We start from the raw sequence: 26868 nt of genomic DNA on the forward strand, positions 1-26868 counted from the left end.
TCTGCTTTGGGAATCCTCTGGCTGCAGCAGTGAAACACTAAGAACATAGTACAGTTGTGTACACTTACCATAAATGTAGATGTTAGAGTATATTCACTGTTGCATCCCTCCTTCCCCCTTGTACCCTATTTCCTTAGGGAGACAAGCTTCTTACGGAGGCTTTTAGCCACCAGGACCACTTTACCATATTTCCTGGGGCTTCTGATGGGTTAGGGCAAGAAAAACTGATGTAATGGCGTAGACTGCCTTCCTTTATAGCACTGATGACCTGACATCAGATAGTGAGTGACCGCAGCCGATGGGAGAAAAACATTGACTCTGGTATTAGGCCCTGCCGAGGGCTACCACAGCAGGGATAACCCACAGGTGATGACTGCAACAGTGAATGCACTCTGACATCTACATTTATGGTAAGCGTACACAACTGTAATTTTTGGAAAGTGTGCGTTTGCCTCTGGTACTTTTGGACTGAGAGCAACTGATTATTTGGCCCATGTTACCCGGCTTAAGATGGATTTAATTTTGGAGCTTGCTATTGCCCTGACAGAGTTGTTGCCTCCGGAGAGTCTCAAGCTGGTCTCTCTGAGGCTGTCTACTCTGACTTCATTGGTTAATGCTCTGACGAGGTTGATCTCCAATTCAGCGGATGCCACCTGTCAGGCACTGGTATTGCCTTTAGGCGGCACACTTGGCTTCACCTTTGTGGGTTTGCTGAACCCTCAAGACGTCTATCACTAACTCTCCCTTTCACTGTTCCACCTTGTTTAGACCGTCCATTAAGGATATCTTAACCCATAGCGAGCAGAAAGGCAAGACACTTTCCCAGGTAGGGTTCAGGTTTTCTACTCTCCAATGGTCCTTTTCTAAGACCCAGAAGGGAAGTAGGAAACTGGTTCTGGAGGACTTAATGTTCCTTTCAAGGATGCTCCCCAGGAATCCTCTTTTCAAAGCCGGGATAGGGGATTGAATGGCAGACCTCTCTCCAGGGGTAGTAGGGTCTACAGAACCAGAGCTGCCGGGAACCTTTCTTGGCAAAGCCTGTCAGCATTCCTGAGATACTGCCTGTCCTGCGCTGGAGACAGTCAGGGGTCGACTCCCCCTTCACCTGCTAGCCTGGACTAGTCTTTACTCCGATCAGTGGGTACTAAAAATTATTTCCAGGGGTTACTGCATTCCCTTTTCTCAGCCCCTGCCAATTCGAAAGTTTCTCGTGGGTGTTCTGCCATATCAAAGGGAGTTGGCCTGTCTTGAATTTCAAGACCTTCTTCAAAAAATGATCCATCCAAGAGGTCCCAACAGGACAACGTAGGTCTGGAACTTGCTCTCGCTTCCTTTTGGTGCTGAAGACGACCAGGGACCTGCGTACGATTTTGGACCTCGGCAAGCTAAATGTGTCAAGTCCAAATTCCTGATGGTCACTGTTCAGTCCTTTATTCCTCTACTGCTCTAGGTTGATTGGATGTGCTCAGTGGATCTCAAGGATGGGTGCCATCATATAAAGATCGGCAGATGCTCCACAAGACACTCTTTTGGTTAGGGGTCAATCAGTACCAGTTTTGAGCCCTGCCTTTTGACTCACCACTGTGTGATTTACCAGATGCATGGCAGAGGTGGCAGATTATCTCTGGCTGCAAAGTTAAGTCTTTCCTTACCTGAATGATTGGTTTATTTCTGCTCCCACGAGGCTTCGATTATCGGTGGCCACCAGGTACATCCTCAGCCTTTTCCAACATCTGGGCATCACTGTGAATCTGCACAAGTCCATTCTTCAGTGCCAAAACCTTGAGTTCATCAGGGTCCAGCTGGATACAGTATCGGAAACTGCAGCACTGCCTCCCTGCACGATTCAGTTCATTCAAAGTCGGGTCTCTCTTGTGCTAGAGCTAGCATGCCCATGAGTTCATTTGATTCTCAAAGTGTTAGGTTCGATGGCAGCTGCCATTCAATTAGTTCCCCTTGCCAGATGTCACATGTAAGTTCTTCTATGGACCCTGGAAGTCCAGTGGTCCGTTCTGGTTCAACCCATGTCCATGACGATAAAGTTGACTCAGATGTGCAGGAATAATTTCATTTTGTGGCTTCAGTCTCGGGACCTATTTCTAGGTAGGCCATCTCGTCTTCCCCCGCCCAAGGCCACAGTGACCATGGACACCTTTTTGGAATGGGAAGGCAATTTCAGGGCAGGACAGTTCAAGGCGAGCAGAAGGGAAACACTGTTTTAGCCTTTTTGCAGAGGCGCTTTGGGAGTGCGGGAATGGGTGATTACTTCCAGTCGCTTTCTTGCAACTCATTCCTGGAAGCTCCAGTGTGTTGGCTGGAGTCAATCTTGAGTCCTCACGAGTTGTCCCTGAATCCATCAATGGCAAGACAAATATTTGACTGTTGGGGGTTGACCATCCTGCTATCTTTGTGCTTCCCCAGTCCACCACAAATGCAGCAGTTACTTTGCCCTTAACCCTCCGGCAGAGGAGTCACCCAAGGATTCTCTAATTCACGATCGGCCTCTGGGTCTCCTCTGCACTCATCCTCCTACTCTCCTAATACCCAAAGTCTTGCAGAAAGCTTGTCTCCTGAAGACCCCTTTCATCCTCATTGCCTTTTTCCAGCTTCACCAGGCGTGGTTCTCCTTCCGAAGGTCTCATCTGAAGTATCCGCCTTGAATACTTGATCCCATTCCTGACCTCATTTCCCATCCCTGGGGATTTCCACTTCCCAATCTCCAAACCTTTCGTCTAACTGCATAGTTTCTCCAGTTCCAGTAATCCTTTCGCAGATCAGTCTTCCTTCCCTAGTAAAGGGCATTATCTTGGCTTCTCAAAATCCATCTGCAAAGAAGGTCTGTTCCAATAAATGAAAAAGGTTTTCTGTCTGGGTTGGACAATGTAGTCTGGATCCTTTTTTGGCTATATTTCTGATATATTACTCTTCTTATCCCCTTTTCAGGATGGGGTGAGTTTTTCTACCCTTAAGCTGTAGTTAGCTGTCATTTCTAATTTCCATCTGAATGAAGAGCTTACCTTTTCATCCAAGCTGTGCAAAGCTTTTCTGAAGAGTTTTAGACGACCTATTAAAGATCCATCTCTGCCATAGGATTTGACATTTGTGCTGCGGTCCCTGATGCAGAAACACTTTGAATTGGCTGCTGCTTGTCATATCAGATTCCTTGCTTGGAAGACCGCCTTTTTTCGTGGCTGTTACCTCTGACAAAAGGGTCTCGGAACTTAAAACCTTGAGCATTAAGCCTCAGTTTATGATCTTTTATAAGGATAGTGTGTCCCTTAGAACAAATCCTTTCTTCACAAAGTGGCTTTGGAGCTTAACCTCAATCGATTCAGCTACTGGTAGTCTTCCCTAATTACTGTAATAAGGTAGAATATATCTTGCATTGTTTAGATGTCCACAGGCATATTTGTCTGAAAAGGACTGAGGAATTTAGGAAGTCAGACCAGCTCTTTGTGGCCTTCACTCAAAACATAAGGGGACAGGCAGTTTCAAAGTGACTGTTTCCAGGTGGCTTGCTAGTTGTATTTCCTACATTTATGATAGTAGGCATTTGGAATTATCCAGACCAGTTAAGGCCCACACTCTACTAGGTCTGTTGCTACGTCTTCTGGCTTCTTGGCCAGACTTTCCCTGGTTGAAAATTGTGCTGCTGTGACTTGGTGTAATCCATACACTTACATTTTGCACTACAAACCGGAATCTGTGTTTAGAAACAGAGCTTCATTTGGTTCCTCTGTGCTCCAGCATATCTTTCCTTGAAGCCACCCAGGGTACATAGTAGCTTGGGGGCTCTGACCCATTTGTGATGAATAAGGAAATGGATAGCATCAGATAGGGTTAGGTACTTACCATAATTTAGCATCTGTGTTATCCAGTGTCATTATGCATCAGATTCCCAGCCTCCTCCCTTTTTTCTCGGGGTTCTGGCAAACTGGAGTGGCTGGTATTTGAAAGGTTTTGATCTTTGAAGCAGCTTCTGCATTTCCATTGGTTTAGCAAACTGGATCTGAGGGTTAGAAGCTAGTGGGATTATAAGAAGGGGAGGAGTTTGAGCTTTAGACCTGACAGTTGCTGTCTTGAATCAAAAGTTGGATCCAAGACCCATTTGTGATGAATAATGACACTTGATAGTACAGATGCAAAGTTATGGTAAGTACATAACCCTTTATTTCACCCAGAAAGTCTCTCTGATATTGAACCCATCTTTATGGCCCAAGGTAGTTATTGAACTCTCCCTGAATCAGGCCATGCATCTCCATGCCTTCTTTCCTAACTGACAGAACAGAGGAGAAAGAACACTGCACTCCCCTTAGATGTGCATATGTGTCTCAGATTTTACATGAACATGACAAAAAAAAATTTCAAAATGTCTGTCCAGTTTTTTCTGGCTTTTGCATTGAATAAATTTGGATAAATCTATTAAAACAGACTATTTCCAACACTATTTTTGACTGCATCAGCTTTTGCTACAGGCAGCATGGTAAGAAGGTGCCAGATCAAATTAGAACTCAGCAGAGCGACAGCTATCAAGATTGCTTTGTTTAGTGGAGCACACATCAAAGAAAATCTGGTCTGCAGGCCACACATTTACCCATCGCTACCTCTTGTCATCTATAGAGGGATGTGTCTCTGCAGGACTGCCATTCTTCATTTCTCCAATCACTCATCCGTCTGTTTGGAAATCCTCCTAAGGAATTATTATTGCAACAGTGAACATTTACATAGCACAGTTGTCTACTTAATGCAGATGTAGATGTTTCTGTCTTCACTGTTGCAGTAGTCTTTCCCTCCATCCCCTCTGTTTCAGCTATGAGTTGAGGTTGACACTTCTATATCCTTCCCTTTAGCTTCCATATCCATTTAGCTTCTTCTGGGCTGCCTAACTATACCCTGCTGGGAACTGTATGAGTGTTTAGTGCTTCCGATCTAGGACTTGCGGATGCAGTCTTGGTTTGCATGTGTGTTGTGGTCACCAAGAAGATGGCTAATGACTGCTCCTAGTTTCATCTTTCCAGCCACCCATCCTTCCCCCTCATGATAGAAAGGAGACAGTTCTTGGGCTGAGGGGCTACTGGTTTTTGAGCTGATAAGAGGCTTCCACAGCAAGAAATCTGAGTTACTACAGCAGTGACTACTATTGAACATCTGCATTTATGATGAGAAGAAACAACTGTACTTTGCTGACCTTTGGTTCATGTAATAGTAAGTTAATGTTGCTGCAAGGATTGAAGATGCATTGTTTATTTTTTGCACTGCCTTTGTTCACAAGATTGACCCCCTTTACTTTCAAATGGTATGCAGTTTGATACGATGCTGTTAGCAAACGTTTTAAGTTCAAAAAAAATTTTTCAGTATTTTTCAGCAGTGCAATTTTACCAAATTAGTGCAATTCAAATATGCTGGTTATCAGAAATTTTTTTTAATGTGGTCCACATGAGAACCCTTTACAGTACAAGTACGTTACATACACTGTTGCATGATGTAATGGAAGAGAAAAATAGAGCCCGACACTAGATTTACAGCATTGCACAGTTGATGAAAGCAAGTTTTTGTCCGTTAGTATAAAGCATCATCTGTATATACCCGCGGTGGTGGTGCTGTAGTAGCATTGTCGTCTCACAGTAAGACGCTGTCCGGTTCGATTCTCAGCTAGAGCGTCTTCTGCGTGGAGAAATGCGTGAATGGGCGTACCTTTGTTGAAGGTTGTGCGTCAGGCCTGGCAAGCCGGTACGTAAAAATCAACTGCCAATCATTAGCGGACCAGAGTTCTGCTGTGGCGACCCCTAACCGGGAAAAGCCGAAAGACACAAGTATAAAGCATCATCTGTGACTTGTGTACAGATTCACCAAAAATGTCATGTACTCTGTTGCAGTTGTCACTGAAACCTGATGTTCATCATGTTACCCTGCTGCAGTCATCACACTTGGGTTGTCTTGTCGTCAGGCGGTCCTGCAGTCGGCCTGAATTCCAAAGTCTTGGTCCGGCGTTTGTTGCTGTCACTTCTTCCCTGACGTCAGTGCGCCAGGGGTATATGAGGCATCCGACGCCATTTTCTTCAGTCTTTCTTGCCGCGCGGTGCCCGAAGCAGAAGCAATTCGCAAGTGCCAGTCGGCCGACACCTGAGATTTTCGAATCGAATTTCAGTCCGAAGTCTTCAAAGCCAAGTACCCCGTTGGGGAACCTTTTCTTGCCTCAGTCCGATGTCAGAAAAAGTTAACAATTGCATTTCTTTTGGGAAGCAAATACCTCATAAGGACTTTCTTTCTTATTGTATACCTTGCCTAGGCCCAGATCACGACATCACTGGTTGTCGGTTTTGTGCTAGGTTCAATAAGCGAACTATAAAGCGATGCTTTGATTTCGCATGACACTACTTCGGTAGGAAATTTAATTACACTATGCCATCGGAGCAACCGACTACCGGCGTGCATAAAAAACGCAAAGATAGACAGGCAGCCTAGATCCAAGCCAGACTCCGAGGCCTCGGCTGGGCTGGTCGCCGGTTCTCCGGTTTTCAGTGAGGTGCCTACACAGCCCCTGGCAACCGCAGAATTGGAAGCCCAGACCGCTTTGGATTCTCAAGCAGAGAGTTCTAGGCCGACACAGCCATTTTTTTTAGGCCCTACCGACAACATTGCAGAAGGAGAAGCCGGTGCTGTGGAAACACCTTCGGTTACAGAAGGTGTTTTCAGACAGACTACTCTCACCATAAAATCTTATGCTAAGCTTAAGACTCCTCTAAAACCAAAAAAGGCTGCACATCAGTCTCCAGTTCAAGGCCCCATGCCTAAGAAACAGATGCTTGAAATGGCTGAAGATTTCTTTAATCAGGGGTTCCCAACCCCCCCCCCAGACAAAAGGTCTAGACAAGAGGAGGATTATGCCTCCTCTGATCAAGTGTCCATTTCCTCAGGCTCCTCTGAGGAGTAGGATTACTCCTTTCCCCCGTATGAAGATTCGGATGCTGAAGATTCCATTCCCTCAGCTTCTCCCCCTGAAGACTATTCCTTTGGGGAAACCTTACATACCATGAGGGAACATTTCCACTGGGAAGTTCAGGACTACTCAGACTCAAAGAAAAGGCTCCGAGAGTTTACTTCCCCAGCACAGACCATGTGCTATCCCTCCAGTTTTAGACATTGTGGATGATGTTTACTTAGAATCTGGTCTAAATCCAGATTCTCTGCCTCCTGCTCCAGCCAAACCAGATGGATATTATAGAGTGCCTGACTCTCACAAATTCCTTTACAAAAGCCCTGTTGCTGACCCAGAGACAATCACCCAGGGTCCCAAAGCGGCTAAGGCTTCTATGGCTAAAAATCCTGTTCCCTCTGAAAGGGACTCCAGAGCACTAGATAGGTGGGGGAAGAAGGTTTACACCTCAGCTACTCTAGCTATGAGAGCACTAAATTGTCAGTTTCACATGCTGAAATACCAGCAATTCCTAATGTCTCAAATAAAACAAAAGATGAGCACGCACCCACAACAGTCTGAATTCAAGGAAATGCAGGATCTGTTGCATACAGCTGAACAGGTGGGCAAACATACTTTACAATGTGGATTTGATTCCTTGGAAGCTTCCTGTAGAGCAGCTGTTACTGGGTCTGTTATACGTAGGCATGCTTGGTTAAAGGAACAAACTCTGCCTGATCAAGTTTAAAGCATAGTTACTAGATGCACCCTTAGCAGGATGTCTTATTTGGGTTAAAGCAGAAGAGGTTTTAAAGAAAATTGAGGATAAGGCAAAATCTATGCAGACGGTCAAAGATTTCTTACAGGTACAACCCCCACGCTTCAGCAGAAATTGGCCAACAAAAAACTGGTCCTTTCCAGCTTCTGACAGACCACAGAGGGGTAAATACAGACGCCCAAGGGGCAGAGGACAAGCGCCAAATCCCTTACAAACCTCGCCAATGGGGCACTGCAACACAGAAGGGAGGATAAGACAGGTCCCATACTACTAGAAGACAAACACAATGACTTAAACCTCCAAACTGCCAAGCAAAACACTCTTGGCAGCTCCCTTGGGAGGAAAATTAGCATTTTTTTTTTACAGACAGCTGGCGCATCGTCACAAAGGACAAATGGGTCCTAGACATTATCTCACAAGTATACAGATTCCATTTCCACACCTTGCCAAGGATAAAAGGAATGCCAAACCTGCCACAAAATCAATGGGCAGAGGCGCAAAAACAAATTACAGCTCTCATGGACATGAGAGCCATTCAACTGGTACCTGCATAGGAGCAAGGCCAAGGATTTTACTCGAGGCTCTTTCTAGTCCCCAGAAAGGGCAATGCTTGGAGACCCATTCTGGACCTTTCAATTCTAAACACCTTCTTGCAAGTACCCAAATTCAAGATGCTAACACTACAGCAGCTTCTTCCCATGTTTGGCAAGAAAGCTTGGCTAGTAACGGACCTCAAGGAGAGGCATACCTGCATGTCCCTATCAGACAAAATTGCAGAAGATACCTCCGTTTCATTGCAGGTTTCAACCCATTACCAATTCTCTGCACTGCCCTTTGGCTTATCTACTGCGCCCAGGGTCTTCACAAAATGCCTGGCACTAGTAATTGCATACTGCAGACAGAGGAATTCAAATATACCCATACCTGGATGACTGCCTCATCCAAGCAGAAAGCAAGGACATTATCTTACAACATCTGACTTTTGTAAAACATCTTCTAAGTTGCCTAGGGTACACAGTAAACTAAAAGAAATCAAAACTAGTGCCCTCACAAAATGATATTCCTGGGTGCCAGCTTGAATACAGCGTCCCAGATGGCTTATCTGACACCAGACAAACAACTACAACTGACTCAATACTTCAAAATAATGGCAACAAAGGCCCATCTCCCTGCAAGAAAAATTCTGCAGGCCTTTGGCTTCATGGCATCTTGCATACTACTAATACCATTTGCAAAACTGCATATGAGGAAATTACAATGGTACCTGAAAAGCGTATGGACTCAACACAGCCACAGCTTGGAAACAATGATACCTCTCATTCCCTGCCTTCAACAGGAGTTTCTATGGTGGTCACAGGCATGTCGCCTCAACATGGGTCACCCTTTCACCTTACCCCCAGCCAGGCAAACTATGACAACAGATGCATCGGACTATGCCTGGGGGGCACACATGGCAGGACGATGCCTTCAAGGCATATGGACTGCAGATCAAAGGAATCTGCACATCAATCAAAAAGAAATGCTAGCTGTACAGCATGCTCTGACAGCCTTCAAGGACCTCTTACATCCAGGACAACTTATAGTAAGGACAGACAACACCACAGTAATGTACATAAACGAACGAGGGGGTACACACTCCTACCCTCTATGCAGGTAAACAATGACCTTGTGGAACACAGCACTGACTTACCAAGTTCAATTACAAGCTCAATTCCTGACAGGAAAAAAGAACACATTGGCAGACGACCTAAGCAGAAACATCATGGATCCCCACGTGTGGAAACTGGATCCACAAGTATTTTCAATGATAACTCAAAAATGGGGGCGCCCAGATATAGACCTGTTTGCCAACCCCCAAAACTATCAGCTATCAAAGTTTTGCACAAGGACATTTCACCATCAAGCTTGGAAAGTGGACACACTCTCATTCATTTGGAAAATGCTGACAAGTATATGCCTTTCCTCCATTGCCCCTCCTCACAAAGGTGCTGCTGAAAGTCAGGATGGAGAGACCCTGAATGATACTCATTGCCCCAGACTGGCCATGCCAGCACTGGTACCCACTACTAAGGAACATGGCCCAGGGCCCACCATGGATTTTACCACAAATTCCTCATCTGCTCACACAGCAAGGCAGTCAGATTCTACACAGCCAGCTCAAAACCTTAAATTTGGCTGCATGGCAAATCACCTAAGCAACCAGCCAGCTCCTCTTTCACAAGCTGTTATGGATGTCATTCTGGAGGCCAGGAGGCCTAGCACCAGGAAAGCCTACTCAGACAAATGGAAAAGATTTTGCACCTGGAACCAAGCTAAAGGCCAAAATACCCTTCAGTTTGACATACCACAGATTATACAGTATTTAACTGAGATGTTACACAAAGGACTTTCTTTTTCATCTATTAAAATCCACGCCTCAGCTATTTCAGCTCACTACAACACAGATCCTTCCTTATTTTCACATCCACTTCTAAGGAAGTATCTCAGAGGGGCCAAAAACATTAGGCCTCCCAGGAGAGCGCCAACACCAACTTGGGATCTCAACTTTGTTCTGGAAAAACTTACGCTGCCACCTTTTGAGCCAGCTTTCTCAGCTGACTTAGTTTATATCATGGAAGACTGCCCTGCTGCTAGCAATTACTTCAGCCAGAAGAGTCTCAGCTACAGGCACTAATGGCAGTAGAGCCTTTCCTCATTTTTCATCAAGACAGAGTTTCTCTACGAACTAACCCCTCCTTTATGCCAAAGGTGGTATCCAGTGTGGCTCTAAATCAAACCATCTATTTACCCACCTTCTTTCCAAATCCACAGAACAAAGGAGAAAGACTCCTGCATTCCTTGGACATTCACAGGCAACTACGTTACTACTTGAATAAAACTAAGGATGTTCTTCGTCTCACATTGCTGCAGTCATAACCTGTGGGTAGTCCGCTGTCCTCGGTCGGCCCGAATACCAAAGTGTTAGGCTGGCGTCGGTCATGGTCGCTCAGATCTGACGTCAGTACGCAGAGGTACTAAAGCGCATGACCGACACCATATCCTCAGTCTTTCTTGCTGCATGGTCCAAAGCAGAAGCAGTGTTTGCAAGTGCCGTTCGGCGTCCTGAAATTTTCGTATTCTGAGTTTCAGACCGAAGACCAAGCGTTGGGGAATATTTTTGTCTTTTCTTGCCTCAGTTAAATCCGGATGTCAGAAAAAGTTAATAATTGTATTTCTTGTGGGAAACAGATACCTCATAGGGACTACCACTCTCTCTGTATTCCTTGCTTGGGGCCTGAGCACGACGTAGTCAGGTGTCGCTTTTGCGCTAGATTTAATAAGCGCACCATTAAACGCAGGTTAGATTGTGCTAGACTTGTTTTCGGTAAGCGGTGTAATTACAACATGCCGTCGGATCCTCCGACGCCCACTACCGCTAAGAAGCGAAAAGATAAATCGTTAGTCTAAGCAGGATGAGTCGTCCGTTGCGGACGCCGGTTCTATGGAAACTACGGTTGAATCTGTGGATCCAGCCGAGGTTTCAGCTGAATCACAGGGGGAACCTTTAATCTTACAGGAATTGGCCTCTCAGGAGTTGGGTCAGGCCGAGGGGGCCTCTCAAGTTTCTGTAGTTCCTTCTTTGCATAAGGTTGTTAGGCCTTCTACTTCTGTCACTAAAGCCCCTTCTAAAGCTAGACCTGGTCTTTCTGGCACAGGCATCAGCCCTAGTTCTTCGGGCTCTGTTCCTAAGAAACATATGCTGAAAATGGCTGAGGATTTGATTACTTTAATCAGAGGTGTTCTATGCCCCCTCCGGATAAGAGGCCTAGGGTGGAGACAGAGGTGGAGGGATTGGAGCATTCCTCAGATTACTCTGAGTCTTCTGCTGGGGACATTCAGGATTTTCCTCCCTATTCTGATTCGGATGCAGAGGATTCCTGTCCTTCTGCTTCTCCTCCAGAGGATTTTTCCTTTTCTGAAACCCTGCACTCCATGAGGGAGCATTTTAAGTGGGAAGGTCAGGATTTTTCAGATTCTCGTAAGAGGCTTAGGGAATTTTGTTTTACCACAACATAGGCCCTTGGCTATTCCCCCTGTTTTGGATGTTGTTCAGGATGTTTTTTCTGAAGCTTCCCTTAATCCTGATTCTTTACCCCCTGCCCCTGTCAAGCCAGACAGGTATTAGAGTTCCAGAGGCTCATAAATATTTGTATAAGAGTCCTAGAGCTGACCCGGAAACTATTAGTCAGGGACCTAAGGGTGTCAGGGCTTCTGTAGTTAAGAATCCAGTACCTCTGGATAAAGATTCTAGAGCTTTGGATAGGTGGGGTAAAAAAGTGTATACCTCTTCCACGCTAGCTATGAGGGCTTTAAATTGCCAGTTTCATATGCTGAAGTATCAGAATTTTCTGTTAAGTCAGTTGAAATCTAAGGTAGATGCTCTAGCTGAGGGTATAGAGTGTAAGGAATTGCAGGACTTAGTTCATGCCTCTGATCAGGTAGGTAAGCATTCCTTGCAGTGTGGCTTTGATGCTCTTCAGGCTTCTTCCAGGGTGGCTGCCACTGGTTCAGTTATTCGTAGGCACGCCTGGCTTAAGGATCAAAATTTGTCAGAGCATGTTAAAGCTCGAATTTTGGATGCTCCCCTTCAATCTGAAGTTCTTTTTGGTTCTCCTGTGGAGTCGGTTTTGAAGAAAATGGAAGACAAAGCTAAGTCCATGCAGACGGTTAAGGAATTTTTACAAGTGCAGCCCCCTAAGTTTAGCAGAGATTGGCCTGCAAAAGGATGGGCTTATCCTTCTTCTGATTTTCAGTCTAAGGGCAGATCTAGACGTGTTAGGGGCAGAGCTCATGCTCAGGGTTCTTTCAGGCCTAGGACGTGGAGTTCTCCTGCACAATCTTCTGGTGAGGGCAGGGGTCAGCCTTTTCGTAAACAGACCCAATGACCTGTATCTCCAGCTGCCAGATTCCTCCTGTCTGGCAGCTCCTCTAGGAGGAAAGTTGGCACTTTTCAAGCAAAATTGGCTTTTGGTCACCCAGGACAAATGGGTGTTGGACATTATAAATCGAGGCTACAAGTTTTATTTTCAGACCTTGCCTCCTTTCAAAGGCATGCCGGACGTACCTCCTCAGCAAAGGCTGGAGGCTCACAAACAGATTTCTTTACTTTTACAAATGGGGGCTATCCAGGTGGTACCTCCGTCAGAAGTAGGCCTAGGATTTTATTCTCGCCTGTTCCTTGTGCCAAAGAAAGGAAACACTTGGAGGCCAATTCTGGATTTGTCCATTCTCAATACATACCTAGACATTCCAAAGTTCAAGATGTTAACTTTGCAGCAAATTCTGCCTCTGCTAGGCAAAGATCACTGGATGGTAACTCTGGATCTCAGAGGCTTATCTTCACATTCCTATCAGGCCCAGCTGCAGGAGGTTCCTGCGTTTTCGGGCTGGTACTTTTCATTATCAGTTCTCTGCATTGCCCTTTGGCTTATCTTCTGCGCCCAGGGTGTTCACAAAGGTCCTGGCTCCTGTGGTAGCCTTCTTAAGACTAAGAGGAATACAAATTTATCCTTATCTGGACGATTGCCTGATTCTTGCTCAAGACAAAGTCAAGTTACTTCAGCATCTACAGTATGTAATGGCAGTTTTAAGGTGCCTAGGGTATTCTGTGAACGAAACAAAGTCCAGTCTAGTACCCTCTCAGGACATGTGCTTTCTGGGTGTGAGACTGAATACAGCCTCTCAGATGGCTTTTTTGACCCCGGACAAACAAAGAAATCTTCCCCTATACTTCCAGCAATTATCCCTACTGTCCAGGCTGACTGCAAGGACAGTCCTTCAAGCCTTGGGGTTCATGGCATCTTGTATTCTGGTACTTCCCAATGCCAAACTGCATATGAGGAAGCTGCAATGGTATCTCAAAAGTGTATGTACTCAACACTGCCACGATTTGGACACTGTCATTCAGATAATACCTTGCATCCAAAAGGAATTTTTGTGGTGGGCTCAGGAATGTCACCTAAACAAGGGACTCTCTGTGACCCGACCAGAGGCGAGTCAGATCTTAACGACAGATGCCTCAGACATGGCTTGGGGAGCACACTTCAATGGGAAATGGATTCAAGACACGTGGCCTCCCAGACTACAGCATTTGCATATCAACATGAAGGAGATGTTAGCAGTCCAATTTGCACTGATGGCTTTCAAGGATCTACTTCAACCGGGACAGGTGTTGATTCAAACAGACAACACAACAGTCATGTGGTACATCAACAAGCAGGGGGGAACCCATTCGTACCCTTTTTGCAGACAAGCTATGATTTTGTGGGAGACTGCTCTGAGTTTGCACATCACTCTTCAAGCAAGGTTTCTGCCAGGAGCACAGAACTCCTTAGCAGATGTTTTAAGCAGACAGATGGTGGATCCCCACGAGTGGAAATTGGATCCTCATGTATTTCAACAGTTGACAGTGGCTTGGGGAACTCCAGACATAGATCTGTTCGCTTCTCCACTAACTTTCCAACTGCCAAAATTTTGCACAAAGATGTTTCACCCAAAAGCTTGGAAAGTGGATGCTCTATCTTTCAGTTGGAACAACCTTCACGTCTATGCTTTTCCTCCTCTGCCTCTCCTTCCCAAGGTGCTCTTGAAGGTCAGACAGGACAAGCCTTGCATGATTCTAATAGCTCCAGATTGGCCACGTCAGCACTGGTATCCTGTGCTGAGGAGTTTAGTACAGGAGCCTCCTTGGCCTTTGCCACCAATTCCACACCTTTTGTCCCAGGCAAGCAATCATTTCCTCAATGTCAGGGTACAGTCCCTGCATCTGACAGCCTGGCATATTCTGTTTTAGACCCTGGGGGGTCACAGCTTCCTCAAGTTTTGAATGTCATATTGGAAGCCAGACGACCTAGTACTAGGAAAGTTTATGCTGATAAATGGAGGAGATTTTTTCTTTGGAGCACAGCAAAGAGCTTTGATGTTTCAGTGCCTAATTTGAGTGTTACACTGCAGTACCTTACAGAATTATTAGACAAGGGTTTGTCTTTCTCCTCCGTGAAAGTTCATGCTGCAGCCATTTCTGCTCACTATGATTGTGACCCACCATTATTTTCTCACCCTTTGTTTAAGCAATTTCTTAGAGGGGCAAAGAACATAAGACCCCCACGTAGAGCTCCTACTCCTTCCTGGGATCTCAATTTTGTTTTGGAAAAGCTTACTTTACCTCCTTTTGAACCTGCAGCTACATCTGAGTTGAAGTTTTTGTCTTGGAAGACTGCTTTTTTGTTGGCCATTACGTCTGCTAGGAGGGTATCTGAATTACAGGCTCTCATGGCAGTTGAACCCTTCCTGATATTCCATAAGGATAGGGTATCCCTGCGTACTAACCCTACTTTTATGCCTAAAGTTGTTTCTAATGTGGCCTTAAACCAATCTATTCATTTGCCTACTTTTTATGCTGATCCCCAATAAAGGGGAAAAAATTTTGCATTCTTTGGATATTCACAGGCAGTTACGCTATTATTTGAGCAGAACTAAAGGGTTCAGGCAGACTCAACAGTTATTCATTTCTTTTGCTTTGGGTTCACAAGGGAAAGCTGTTTCAAAGCAAACTATTTCTAAGTGGATTGGCCATTGTATTGCTTTTTGTTGTTCTCATCACATTCCACTAGGGCTACTGCCACTTCTACTGCTTTTTTAAGGGGAGTAGCTACTAAGGATATTTTGGAGGCAGCTACTTGGAGTTCAGTGCACACTTTTACTAAACATTACCATCTCCCTCTTTATTCCAAGTCTAGGGCTGGGTTTGCCACTGCAGTTTTACAGGGCATGTTAGCAGCTCCTAATGCTTTTTAATTTTGCCAACCTCCCTTTACCTTTGCTTTGGGATTCTACCCACAGGTTATGACTGCAGCAATGTGAGACGAAGAACATAGTACAGTTTTGTACCTACCATAAATGTAGATGTTCGAGGATCCACATTGCTGCAGTCCAATTTTCCCTCCCTCCTTCCCCTCTGTAGTTTGGGGTTGCTGTGTTGTTTTTGGGGTGATTATTTTTTCTATATTGGTGGTTGGGTATCTTCTATTTTTGGCTATGGCCTTTTCTTTTTAGGCCTTTTGACATCTGGGGCAAGAAAGACTGAGGATATGGCGTCGGTCATGCGCTTTAGTACCTCTGCGCACTGACGTCAGATGTGAGCGACCATGACCGACGCCAGCCTAACACTTTGGTATTCGGGCCGACCGAGGACAGCGGACTACCCACAGGTTATGACTGCAGCAATGTGGATCCTCGAACATCTACATTTATGGTAGGTACAAAACTGTACTTTTTCAGAAAATGTGACCAACTTTTTGTATCCTATGCTACAGCATCACAAGGAAAGGCTATCTCAAAACAGATAATTTCCAAATGGATAAGACATTGCATACATTTTTGCTACATCCAGCATGGAAAACCAGTTCCTTCTAGCATAAGGCCCCACTCCACCAGGGCAACAGCTACTTCTACAGCCTTCCTCAGGGTGGTGCCAACCAAGGATATTCTGGAAGCTGCAACTTGGAGTTTAGTACACACCTTCAAACACTATCACTTACCACTTTACTCTAAGACTAGAGCTGGCTTTGCCACTGCAGTTTTGCAGGGCCTTCTAGCCTCCTCTAACCCTGTTTGACTCCACCTCCCATCCTTAGCTTTGGGATTCTACCCAAGTGTGATAACTGCAGCAGTGTAACATGATAAACATAGTACAGTTTTGTACCTACCATAAATGTAGATGTTCGAGTGTATACCCTGCTGCAGTCCAGGTTACCCTCCCTCCATCCCCTCTGACCTAACTGAAACCTTTAGATACCTTAAAATCTGATACATCCTTTGTGGTGTATTTGCTTCTAGCTGGAGGGATGTTTTGTTTGTGCTAAACATTTATTATTGGTACTATCTACTGACCACCTTTTGGGGGGCACCTGACATCTGGGGCAAGAAAAACTGAAGAAATTTGCATCGGATGCCTCTTGTATACCCTTGGCGCACTGATGTCAGGGAAGAAGCAACAGCAACCGACGCCGGACCAAGACTTTGGAATTCAGGCCGACTGCGGGACCGCCTGACGACAGGATAACCCAAGTGGGATGACTGCAGCAGGGTATACACTTGAACATCTACATTTATGGTAGGTACAAAACTGTACTTTAGTGTTCTGTAAACAAACTTGCAGAATTAATTTCAATATAACATGTAGTCTTGTAGCATTTTTTAAAATACTTAGATTCTTAAATTAACGGTATAGATATTCATGCATTAATATAGAGAACAAACCTTTAGCAAGCATTCCTTTTTCAAACTTTATATGTGTTTTGTTTTTACAGTCATCAGTCATTCCATATTTACATAAATTGTTCAGTCCCTGCTTTCATTTAAACATTAGTAATGAACATTCTGTACGTATTTATATTGTTTTAAGTTTTAGGATTTGTTTAAAGTGTAGAAAAAAAATCAGTTGTTTGAATACCAGTAAATTACTGATTTTTTTCTTTGTGCTTTTTTTGTACAGCTATGAAATTGATGACTGCCTTAGTTAATGTGGCTTTGAATCTTAGCATTAACATGGACAATACCCAAAGGCAATATGAAGCAGAAAGAAATAAAATTATTGGTAAACGCGCAAATGACAGGTTAGAATTTCTGCTCCAAAAACGAAAAGAGGTAAGATATTAATGGTATAGTTTAAAGTGTAGGAATAATTTTTTTTTTACTTGAAAGTATGAGTGGAGTAATTTCATTAGCAAATAAAACAGAATTTAAATGCAAAAAGATGATCTTGTATGGGCCCTTTGCCATTGTTGGTCACTTGGAGTGATTTTAACTTTTGCCTTTTCACACAGCTCCTGAGAAAACTGTGGGTTCTAGTGTTGGTGTGGGTATGTCTTATTTGAAACATGAGTTTTCTCCTTGGAAATGTTAAGTTCTGGACACCCTAGGGGTGGTTATTTCTTTGGGTACTCCTGCTTTCCATCTGCCTTCAGGTGCCTCGTTTTTGAAAGATTCTGCCTTTGATGCATAAGGAACTTGTTCTTCAATCATTTGATACTTGTCTCATGATGGGTTACATGCCAGGAGCTGCTTTCCTTGTATTGAAAGGGACCATGAAATTGATAAGTCCTGTTGGGTGGGGTTGATGAGACAAAATCATTTGAGTACTTGCTGAACACCACGAGTCCAATGTAGATCATGAAAAGTAAAAGGTGAGGGCCCCCAAAGTCCTTGTCTAGCATATTTGTATGCTTCCTCTTCAGGGTGCATTGCCTTCTTCCCTACTGGGCTGTAGTCTGTGTGACATTGTCTTGACTGTGTTTTAGAAAAATGTGGTGGTGATACTTTCTCCTATTGTGAGGTAGATCCTTGGGTTAGTTGCTGCTTTGATTTCACTTGTATGAGCAAGTTGATGCCCTGTGATGTACTAGTTACTGTTCATGGCAAACATGACAGCACACGTTTTTGGATTTGAACTTAGCTTTTGGAAGGTTGACTCCCTTAATCTTTAACAGTTGAAGGTTGATTTGCGTTCATAAGGCTTTTGTGCTGTGTGTTTGGCCATCAGTTTTTCTCCATGTAAGAACCCTTATAGTGGAAAATGGCTGAACTGATGTATAGCTTGATGCAGAAATCTTCACTGCTGAACACTAGGTCATAAAGTGGTTTCTCAAAGTTAAGCTCCTCATTTTCATGCAGCTCCATGACAACCTGGCATCTAACAGTAAGGCTTTAGATGCTGTTCCTTTTTTCTGAGGGCAAGTGCTGGTAGGCAGTAACAATTTTTTATTGCTTAAGTTTTCAGACCCTGTTAAATCCATCTGTCTGATCTTGCTTATGCGTCCACTAGCTGTGTGTTTGATCTGTTCTGGCAAAAGTAGTGCAGCCTGAAGCATCTTTAAGAATTGCTTTTTCCGTAATACCCTAGTGTGTGTGGAGATAACCCAGGTCTAGTTTGCTGCCATTGTGATCAAACACAGATTTTGTATTTGGCTAAAGTTAGGGGATGTTCTTTATTTCACTGTTGCAGTCATTACATTTGGGTAATCTGGCAAGTTGCCCTCATTCGGCCTGATTAACAAAGTCTTGGGTCCTTCGTCGGTTGCTGTCGTTCTTCCATGACTTCTGGTCATCAGGGGTATAAAACATGCAGCAGATGCCATTACATCAGTCTTTCTTTCCGCGCGTTGCCTGAAGCAGCAGCAGTTCGCAAGTGCCGGTCAACCGAAACCTGAAATTTTTGTTTTCGAGTTTTCAGAACCGAAGTTTTCAACTAAATGCTAAGTACCCCGTTGGGGAAACTTTTTCTTGCTCCTTACCGATGTCAGTAAAAGTTAATAATTGCATTACTTGTGGGAAGCAAATACCTCATAAAGATTTTCATTTGTACTGTATTCCTTGCCTAGGCCCTGATCATAACGTACCTTGCTGTCGGTTTTGTGCTAGATTTAATCAACGCACTATTAAACGTGGGGACATTTTTGCTTCAAAATATTTTGGCTCATGATTTAACTGTCTAGAAATGATGTTGGTTAGCAATCTGACTACCGGAATACCTAAAAAATGCAAATAAAAAGACAGAGGCCGTCGAGGTTCTCCTAAGCCAGTCGCTAGTTCGCTGGTACTCAGTGAGGCACTTTCGCAGCCTGTGATGCCTGCTACGTTTGATTGACATGCCTCTACTGAGACCCATTTGGAGTCCGGTATGCCGCGAGATGCTTGAATTATTGAACCCGTGGATGTCCCTACCTTAGATGGGTCTGAAGCCGCTGTGCAGGCACCGGCTTCTGAGGGTGTTTACAGGCCTAAAGATTTGTATATTAAACCGACGCCATCTTCAAAACTAAGGCCAAAATCTACTACTGTATCTAAAAAACGACGCTTGGGCCACGTGTGCAGGCCCCTATGCCTAAAAAGCAAATGATCTAAAGGGCTGAAGATTTAATTACCTTGATCAGGAGTAGCCAACTGCCTCCTGCTAATAAGAGGCCAATGCAAGACATTGGTTATGAATCTTCTGATCAGGATTCTATTTCTTCTGATTCTTCTACTGAACAGGATTTATCTATACCTACTTATGAGGACTCTGACGCAGAAGATTCCATTCCTTCTGCTTCTCCCCTTGAGGATTTCTCTTTTGGAGAAACTTTTCATACCTTAAGGGAACATTTCCACTGGGAAAGTCAGGATTTCTCTGAATCCAAAAAGAAAGGGGTTTTCTCCTTCTTCCTCAGCATAGGCCTTTGGCTATACCTCCTGTTCTAGATATTGTTGATGATGTTTTTTCAGAATCTAGTCTGACTCTTGATTCTCTGCCTCTGGCTTCTAGCAAGGCAGACAGATACTATAAGGTTCCTGATTCCCACAAATTCTTTTTCTTAAATCCTACTGCTGATCCCGAAACCATTTATCAGGGTCCCAAGGGCATTAAGGCCTCTACTGCTAAGAATCCTACCCCTTCTGATAGAGATTCCAGGGCGCTGGATAGATAGGGTAAGAAGGTTTACACGTCTGCAACCTTGGCAATCAGGGCTTTAAACTGTCAATTTCATATGCTTAAATATCAACAGCATGTCATGGGACTAAACAGAAAGTGATGTTAATCTCCAATTGTGTGGAAAATAAAGATTTGCAGGATTTATTACATTCAGCTGAACAAGTTGGAGAACATACTTTGCAATGTGGTTTTTATTCCTTAGAGGCCTCTTGCAGGGCTGCTGTAACTGGATCTGTGCTAAGAAGCCATGCTTGGCTCAAAGAGCAAACTGTGCCTGACCATGTTAAAGCAAAATTGTTGGATGCTCCTTTACAGCAGGACCGTCTTTTTGGTAATAAGGCTGAAGAAGTGTTAGAAAAGATGGAAGATAAAGCTAAATCTATGCAGACTGTGAAAGATTTCTTACAAGTGCAACCTCCAAGATTTAGTAGGCACTGGCCTACTAAGAACTGGTCCTTTCCAGTCGCTTTGAGAGCCGGTCAAGTCCAGACATTCCAAAGGCTCCAGGTTTCAGTCACAAGGAACTTTTAGAAAATAACAATGGGGTGGCTCCACCTCCAAATCTGGAAACAAGGCACCTCCCTATGGTAAACGGTCTCAATGACCTCCCTCTACAATCACCAAGCACTTACCTTTTAGCCGTCCCTTTGAGGGGAAAACTGGCACTTCATGCACGAAACTGGCAACTTATTACCCAGGACAAATGGCTTTTAAAAATAGTATCCCGGGATATAGATTTCATTTCCACACACTGCCAATCCGAAACCGATGGCCAGATCTGCCCCAAATCAGTGGGCAGAGGCCCAAAAACAAGTTCTGTCACTCATGAACATGGGGACTATTCAACCAGTACCAGAAGAGGAAAAGGGACAAGGTTTCTATTAAAGACTTTCTGGTACCCAGAAAGGACAAATCATGGCGTCCAATTCTGGACTTATCCACTCTAAACACATTTCTGGACATTCCAAAATTCATAATGCTGACTCAACAGTTGCTACCTATGCTAGGCAAAGATGCCTGGTTGGTAACTCTAGACTTAAAAGAGGCTTACCTGCATATCCTAATCAGGGAATCTTGCAGAAGATACCTCCGCTTCAAAGCAGGCTACTTGCATTACCAGTTCTCTGCACTGCCCTTTGTGAAAACCCTGGGCGCAGTAGATGAGCCAAAGTGCCTGGCTCCAGTAATTGCATTTTGTCGGCTAAGAAATATTCAGATATATCCATACCTGGACAATTGTCTTCAGGCAGAAAACAAGGACATTCTTCTAAAGCATCTGGCGTTTGTAAAAAGGGTTCTAACTTGTCTAGGGTACACCATAAGCAAAAAGAAATCACATCTGGTGCCCTCTCAAAAAATTACATTCCTGGGTGCAAGCTTGAATACAACTGCCCAGATGACTTACCTTATGCCAGAAAAGCAAATTCAATTGGTGGGTGACTTCAAACAGGTGGCCACAAAAACCCTGCTATCTGCAAGACAAATTCTGCAGGCCTTGAGGTTCATGGCCTCCTGCATTCTTCTAATTCCATATGCAAGACTGCATATGAGAACTGCAGTGGTACCTAAAAAGTTTTATGGTGTCAACATGGTCACAGCCTGGAAACAATGATTCCTATCGTACCTTGTCTGCAACTAGAGTTCCTATGGTGGGCAGAGGCCTGCCACCGAAACAAGGGACTGCCATTCACTGCACCCCATGCTGCCCATACCCTAACTAGAGACGTATCAGACTATGCTTGGGGGGCTCATCTGGCAGGAAAGAGCATTCAGGGCAAATGGACCCCAGATCAAGTGCACCTACATATCAATCAGAGATGCTAGCTGTACAGAATGCACTGACTGTCTTCAAGGACTACCTTCATCCAGGACAGCTAATGATAAAGACAGCAGCACAGTTATGTGGTACATAAACAAGCAGGGGGGTACACATTCCTACCCCCCTTTGCAGACTAGCCATGGAATTGTGGAACACGGCCTTGACATACCAAATACAACTACAAGCTCAATTCCTGCCAGGAAAGCTAAATACTCTGGCAGACGAACTAAGCAGAAATTTTATGGACCCACACGAATGGAAACTGGAACCACAAGTTTTCACCATGTTGACGCACAAGTGGGGGAGTCCAGACATACATCTTTTTGCTTCACCCCAGAACTATCAGTTGGACAAATTCTGCACAAGAATTCATCACAAAAAAGCTTGGAAAATGGATGCTCTGTCATTCAGTTGGAAAAACCCATCAGTCTATGCCTTTCCCCCCTCTGCCTCTGCTCTCCAAAGTTCTACTAAAAGTCAGACAGGACAAAACAAAAATGATTCCAATTGCTCCAGACTGGCCTCGCCAACACTGGTACCCACTCCTGCGCAATGGATCACGCCTTCTTCCATGGCACCTGCCTCAGACACCTTACCTATTATCTCAGCAGAACTACCAAATTCTGCACACTCAGCTCCAAACTTTGAATCTTGCAGTGTGGCTAATCAACTAATTTTACCCTGGTCATCCCTCAGCAAACCTGTGATGGATGTCATCTTGGAGGCTAGAAGGCCTAGTACTAGAAAATCCTATGCTGACAAATGGAAAAGATTCTGTGCCTGGAACCAATCACAAGGATTAAGCACAGCAATGCCCAATATTCCTCACATTCTGCAATATTTAACTGAGATGCTTCACAAGGGCCTATCTTTTTTTTCCATAAAAATCCCTGCCTCAGCTATTTCGGCTCATTACAACATGGAACCTCCCCTCTTCTGTCATCCTCTGTTAAAGCAGTATCTCAGAGGGGCCAAAACTTTAAGACCTACCAGGAGAGCGCCAACTCCTGCATGGGACCTCAATTTTGTTTTGGAAAAACTCACTCTCCCTCCTTTTGAGCCAGCTGCTGCTGCAGACCTAAAATTTCTCTCCTGGAAAACCGCTTTCCTTTTAGCTGTCACTTCAGCTAGAAGGATTTCTGAATTACAGGCTCTTATGGCAGTGTGGAGCCTTTCATTATTTTTCATCCAGACAGGGTGGCTCTCGGGACCAATTCATCTTTCATGCCTAAGGTGGTATCCAGTGTGGCTCTTAATCAGACCATTCATCTGCCAACTTTCTTTCCCAATTCACAGAACAAGGGTGAGCAGATTCTGCTTTCATTGGATGTACACAGACAACGTAGATTCTACTTACAGGAGAAAATCTCTAAGAAAATCTGAACCACTATTGGTAGTATTTGCTGCAGAGGGAAAGGCTATTTCAAGGCAGACCATTTCCAAATAGATAAGCCATTGTATTTGTTTCTGCTGTATGCACCATGGTAACCCTATCCCAAGGGGATCAGATCTCATTCCACCAGGGCTGCATCTACTTCTGCAGCCTTTCTCAGAGGGGTTCCTACCAGAGACATTCTAGAAGTTGCTACCTGAAGCTCCGTTCATACGTTCACCAAACATTACCATTTGCCTCTCTTCTCCAAATCCAGAGCTGGCTTTGCCACTGCTGTCCTGCCGGGGCCTTATAGCTGCTCCTAATGCTGTATAAATCCATCCTCCCAACCATAGCTTTGGGATTCTACCCAAATGTAATGACTGCAACAGTGAATACACTCTAACATCTACATTTATGGTAAGTGTACACATCTGTACTTTCCTTGTATTTTGTTACTTTAATATATACATTTTAAGTCTTTGTTCTTCTCTTAGAATTTTATAGCCGTATTTTTCTACTGGGGAAGACCTTCCTCCCTTGTTCTTTACTCCATTGTCATTATACAGTTCCTGCTTTTAATGTCTGTCTTGGCAAATATAACCTGTCGTATTTGTTAGCAGTACTGTTTTTTTCTAATATACAAAAAAAAAGTGCTGAAGAGCAAAGATTCAGCCAATTGATAAATACTAAAAAGTCAGCACTAGAAACTTATAAAACCGGCAGCACCATGAACTTATTAAAACCAAAATTTATTGCCATATAAACACAAAACAGAAACTAAAACTCTAACTTCACTGTTTTTTTATCCCCACCAACTGGGTCTTACTCGTTTGTCTTATATGTAATAGAAACTATGCCAAGGAATAATAGAGGTGGCATGTAGGAAGTGAAAATAGAATATAGGGTAATATATTGGCAGGTTGTCCTCCAAGTGAATGAAGATCCAGGTCCAGTTTTAAAATTAAGATCAGCCAGATTATAAATTCATTTTTAGTAGAATATTTTAAGCTTTTAATAACTTATTTGCAAAATAAGGATTTTATAAAAATTTTAAAGCATAAGATGTTTTTACCATTGATTTGAACAAGTATGTCACATTGAATTTTCAACTCAAATATTGATTAATATGAACTTTGTTTTTTGAAAAATGTATATTCATGGGGAAATAATTGACGCATACTTTAATTTGGTGTTGGCATTCTCATATTTTTATGAATGGAGAGGATATATCTACCTTAACCTTTTTTAATAGAATAGGATGATGTACAATGCTAATTTCAAGTTGAATACCTTTGTTTTATGGTACTGACTTGTTTAATATATTTAATGATATTTAAGGCTGTTTCAAAGTGAATCATATTTAAGAATTTGATACATTATTGGAAGGTAGTTTAGCAGTATTTATTAACATGTTTTTATAAGTTTTTTTCAGTTTATAAGAGTGTATTTCATCTAGTAAGTGTTTTTGACATTTGATTGTAAAGTGGGATTGGTTCTTTAAGGTTTAAACAATGCTAGATTTCCTTTTGGATTAGTATGCAAATAGGGAGAGATAATTGACTAGGGAATCTGATCTGAGGAAGTCTCAGTTGGTGGAGACGAAAAACAGTGAAGACGCTAATGCATTTTATTTTCCGTTTTGTATGTTTATCTGGCAATAGATATTAATAAGTTTGTGGTGCTGCCTGTTTTATACGTTCCTAGTGCTAACTTGTGTTTTTTTCTAATTGTTAGACATTTTGTTGGCTTTTGCCACATTTGCTGCTTTACCTTTTGGTGCGTCTGTGTGAGAGAAGTGCTGAACATTATGAAGAAGGAGAAAGAAGAGTTTCTAAGTGCTAGAAATGTAGCCATAAAGTCTCACCCAAAGGCATCCACAAATTGTGGTGGTCTAGAGAATGGAGCATCTTTTGACAAATTACCTTTTTAAGGCCTTTGGGCTAAGAGCTCTTTCTGAAAATGTAAATTAGTATTCAAGGGCTGTTATTCCTGGATCCAGAGGTACAGAAATTTAAGATCTCAGACGAGGAAAAAACATAACGAGTGTTAAGTCTAAAGAAGCAGAATGTCTAAAGAGAAGCCCCAAGCATTTGGGGCTATCCTCTGATCCAAAAGTCCCAAGGACTGAGTTGCCCTTTAAGTGGTCTCTGACATGCTTTCTAGCTTTGGCTCCATAGCTGTGTCAACCGATCATCCTAAAGAATTCCTTGAAGAGTTTGTTGAACAGGACCTTGGTGGAGAGGGAGTTGTCTTGGATTCTCTTTCAACCTCCTTTGAACTCTGATGTTCTTCGTGTTTCACCATTGCAATCATTACATTTGGGTAATCTGCTGGCAGGTTCACTCAGTCGGCCTGAATTCCAAACTCTTGGGTCCTGCGTCAGTTGCTGTCTTCTCTTCCAATATGTCAGGTCGTCGGGTGTAAAACATGCAGCCGACGCCATTTTCTTTAGTCTTTCTTGCCACACGGTGCCCGAAGCAGAAGCATTTCTCAAGTGCCAGTCTGCAGACTACTGAAATATTCGCATTTGAGTTTCAGAACCAAAGTCTTCAATAAAGCCAAGTACCCAGTTGGGGAAACCTTTTTCTTGCTTTTTACCGATGTCAGAAGAAGTTAATTGCATCACTTGTGGGAAGCAAATACCTCATAAGGATTTCCATTTGTACTGTATTCCTTGCCTAGGCCCTGATCACAATGTGCCTTGCTGTCGTTTTTGTGCTAGATTTAACCAACGCACTATTGGTATATTTTTGCATCTAAGTATTTTGGAAACAGATTTAACCACCCAGAGATGTCATCTGATAGCAATTCTACTACTGGATTACATAAAAAAAATGCAAAGAAAAGGACAGAGAAAGGCAGTCAAGATCCAAAACAGACGACGAAGCTTCTCCTAAGCCAGTCACCGGTTCGCCGGTACTCAGTGAGGCACTTTCGCAGCCCCTGATACCCGCTACCTTCTAGTCGCAGGCCTCTACTGACACCCATGTGGAGTCTGGCATGCCCCAAGATACTCAAGGTATTGGACTGTCTGATGTATCTCCCGCGGATGGGTCCCGGAGCCGCTGAGCAGGCTCCTGCTACTGAGGGTGTATTCAGACCTCAACATTTTTATATCAAACCGACAAAAGCTGCTAAACCAAAGGCAAAGACACTTTCTAAAACTAAAAAACTGACGCTTGAGCCACGTGCACAGACCTTTATGCCTAAAAAACAGATCAAAATGGCTGAAGACCTTATTACCTTGATCAGGGGTACCCATCCCCCTCCAGATAAGAGGCCTAGGCAGGACGCTGACTATGAATCTTCAGATCTGGCTTCTATTTCTTCTGATTCCTCTTCTGATCAGGAATTATCTTTACCTCCCTATGAGGATTCTGATGCTGAGGAGTCTATTCCATCTGCATCTCCTCCTTAGGCTTATTCATTTGGAGAAACCTTGCATACTTTGAGGGAGCATTTTCACTGG

General features: G+C 43.7%; 1 protein-coding gene across 2 annotated transcripts in view; it reads left to right on the top strand.

The window, feature by feature from the left end:
* STAG2 (stromal antigen 2) overlaps nucleotides 1-26868 on the top strand; it is a 3222550-nt gene that overhangs the window by 627504 nt on the left and 2568178 nt on the right. For both annotated transcript variants that reach the window (XM_044057319.1, XM_044057321.1), the window contains exon 7: nucleotides 17230-17381. In XM_044057319.1, coding sequence (XP_043913254.1) covers nucleotides 17230-17381 — 152 coding nt within the window. The remainder of the gene's footprint in view (nucleotides 1-17229; nucleotides 17382-26868) is intronic.

Source organism: Protopterus annectens, chromosome 15.part0 (genome assembly GCF_019279795.1).
Source record: "Protopterus annectens isolate FY-2018-M chromosome 15.part0, PAN1.0, whole genome shotgun sequence".
Taxonomy (NCBI): Eukaryota; Metazoa; Chordata; order Ceratodontiformes; family Protopteridae; genus Protopterus; species Protopterus annectens.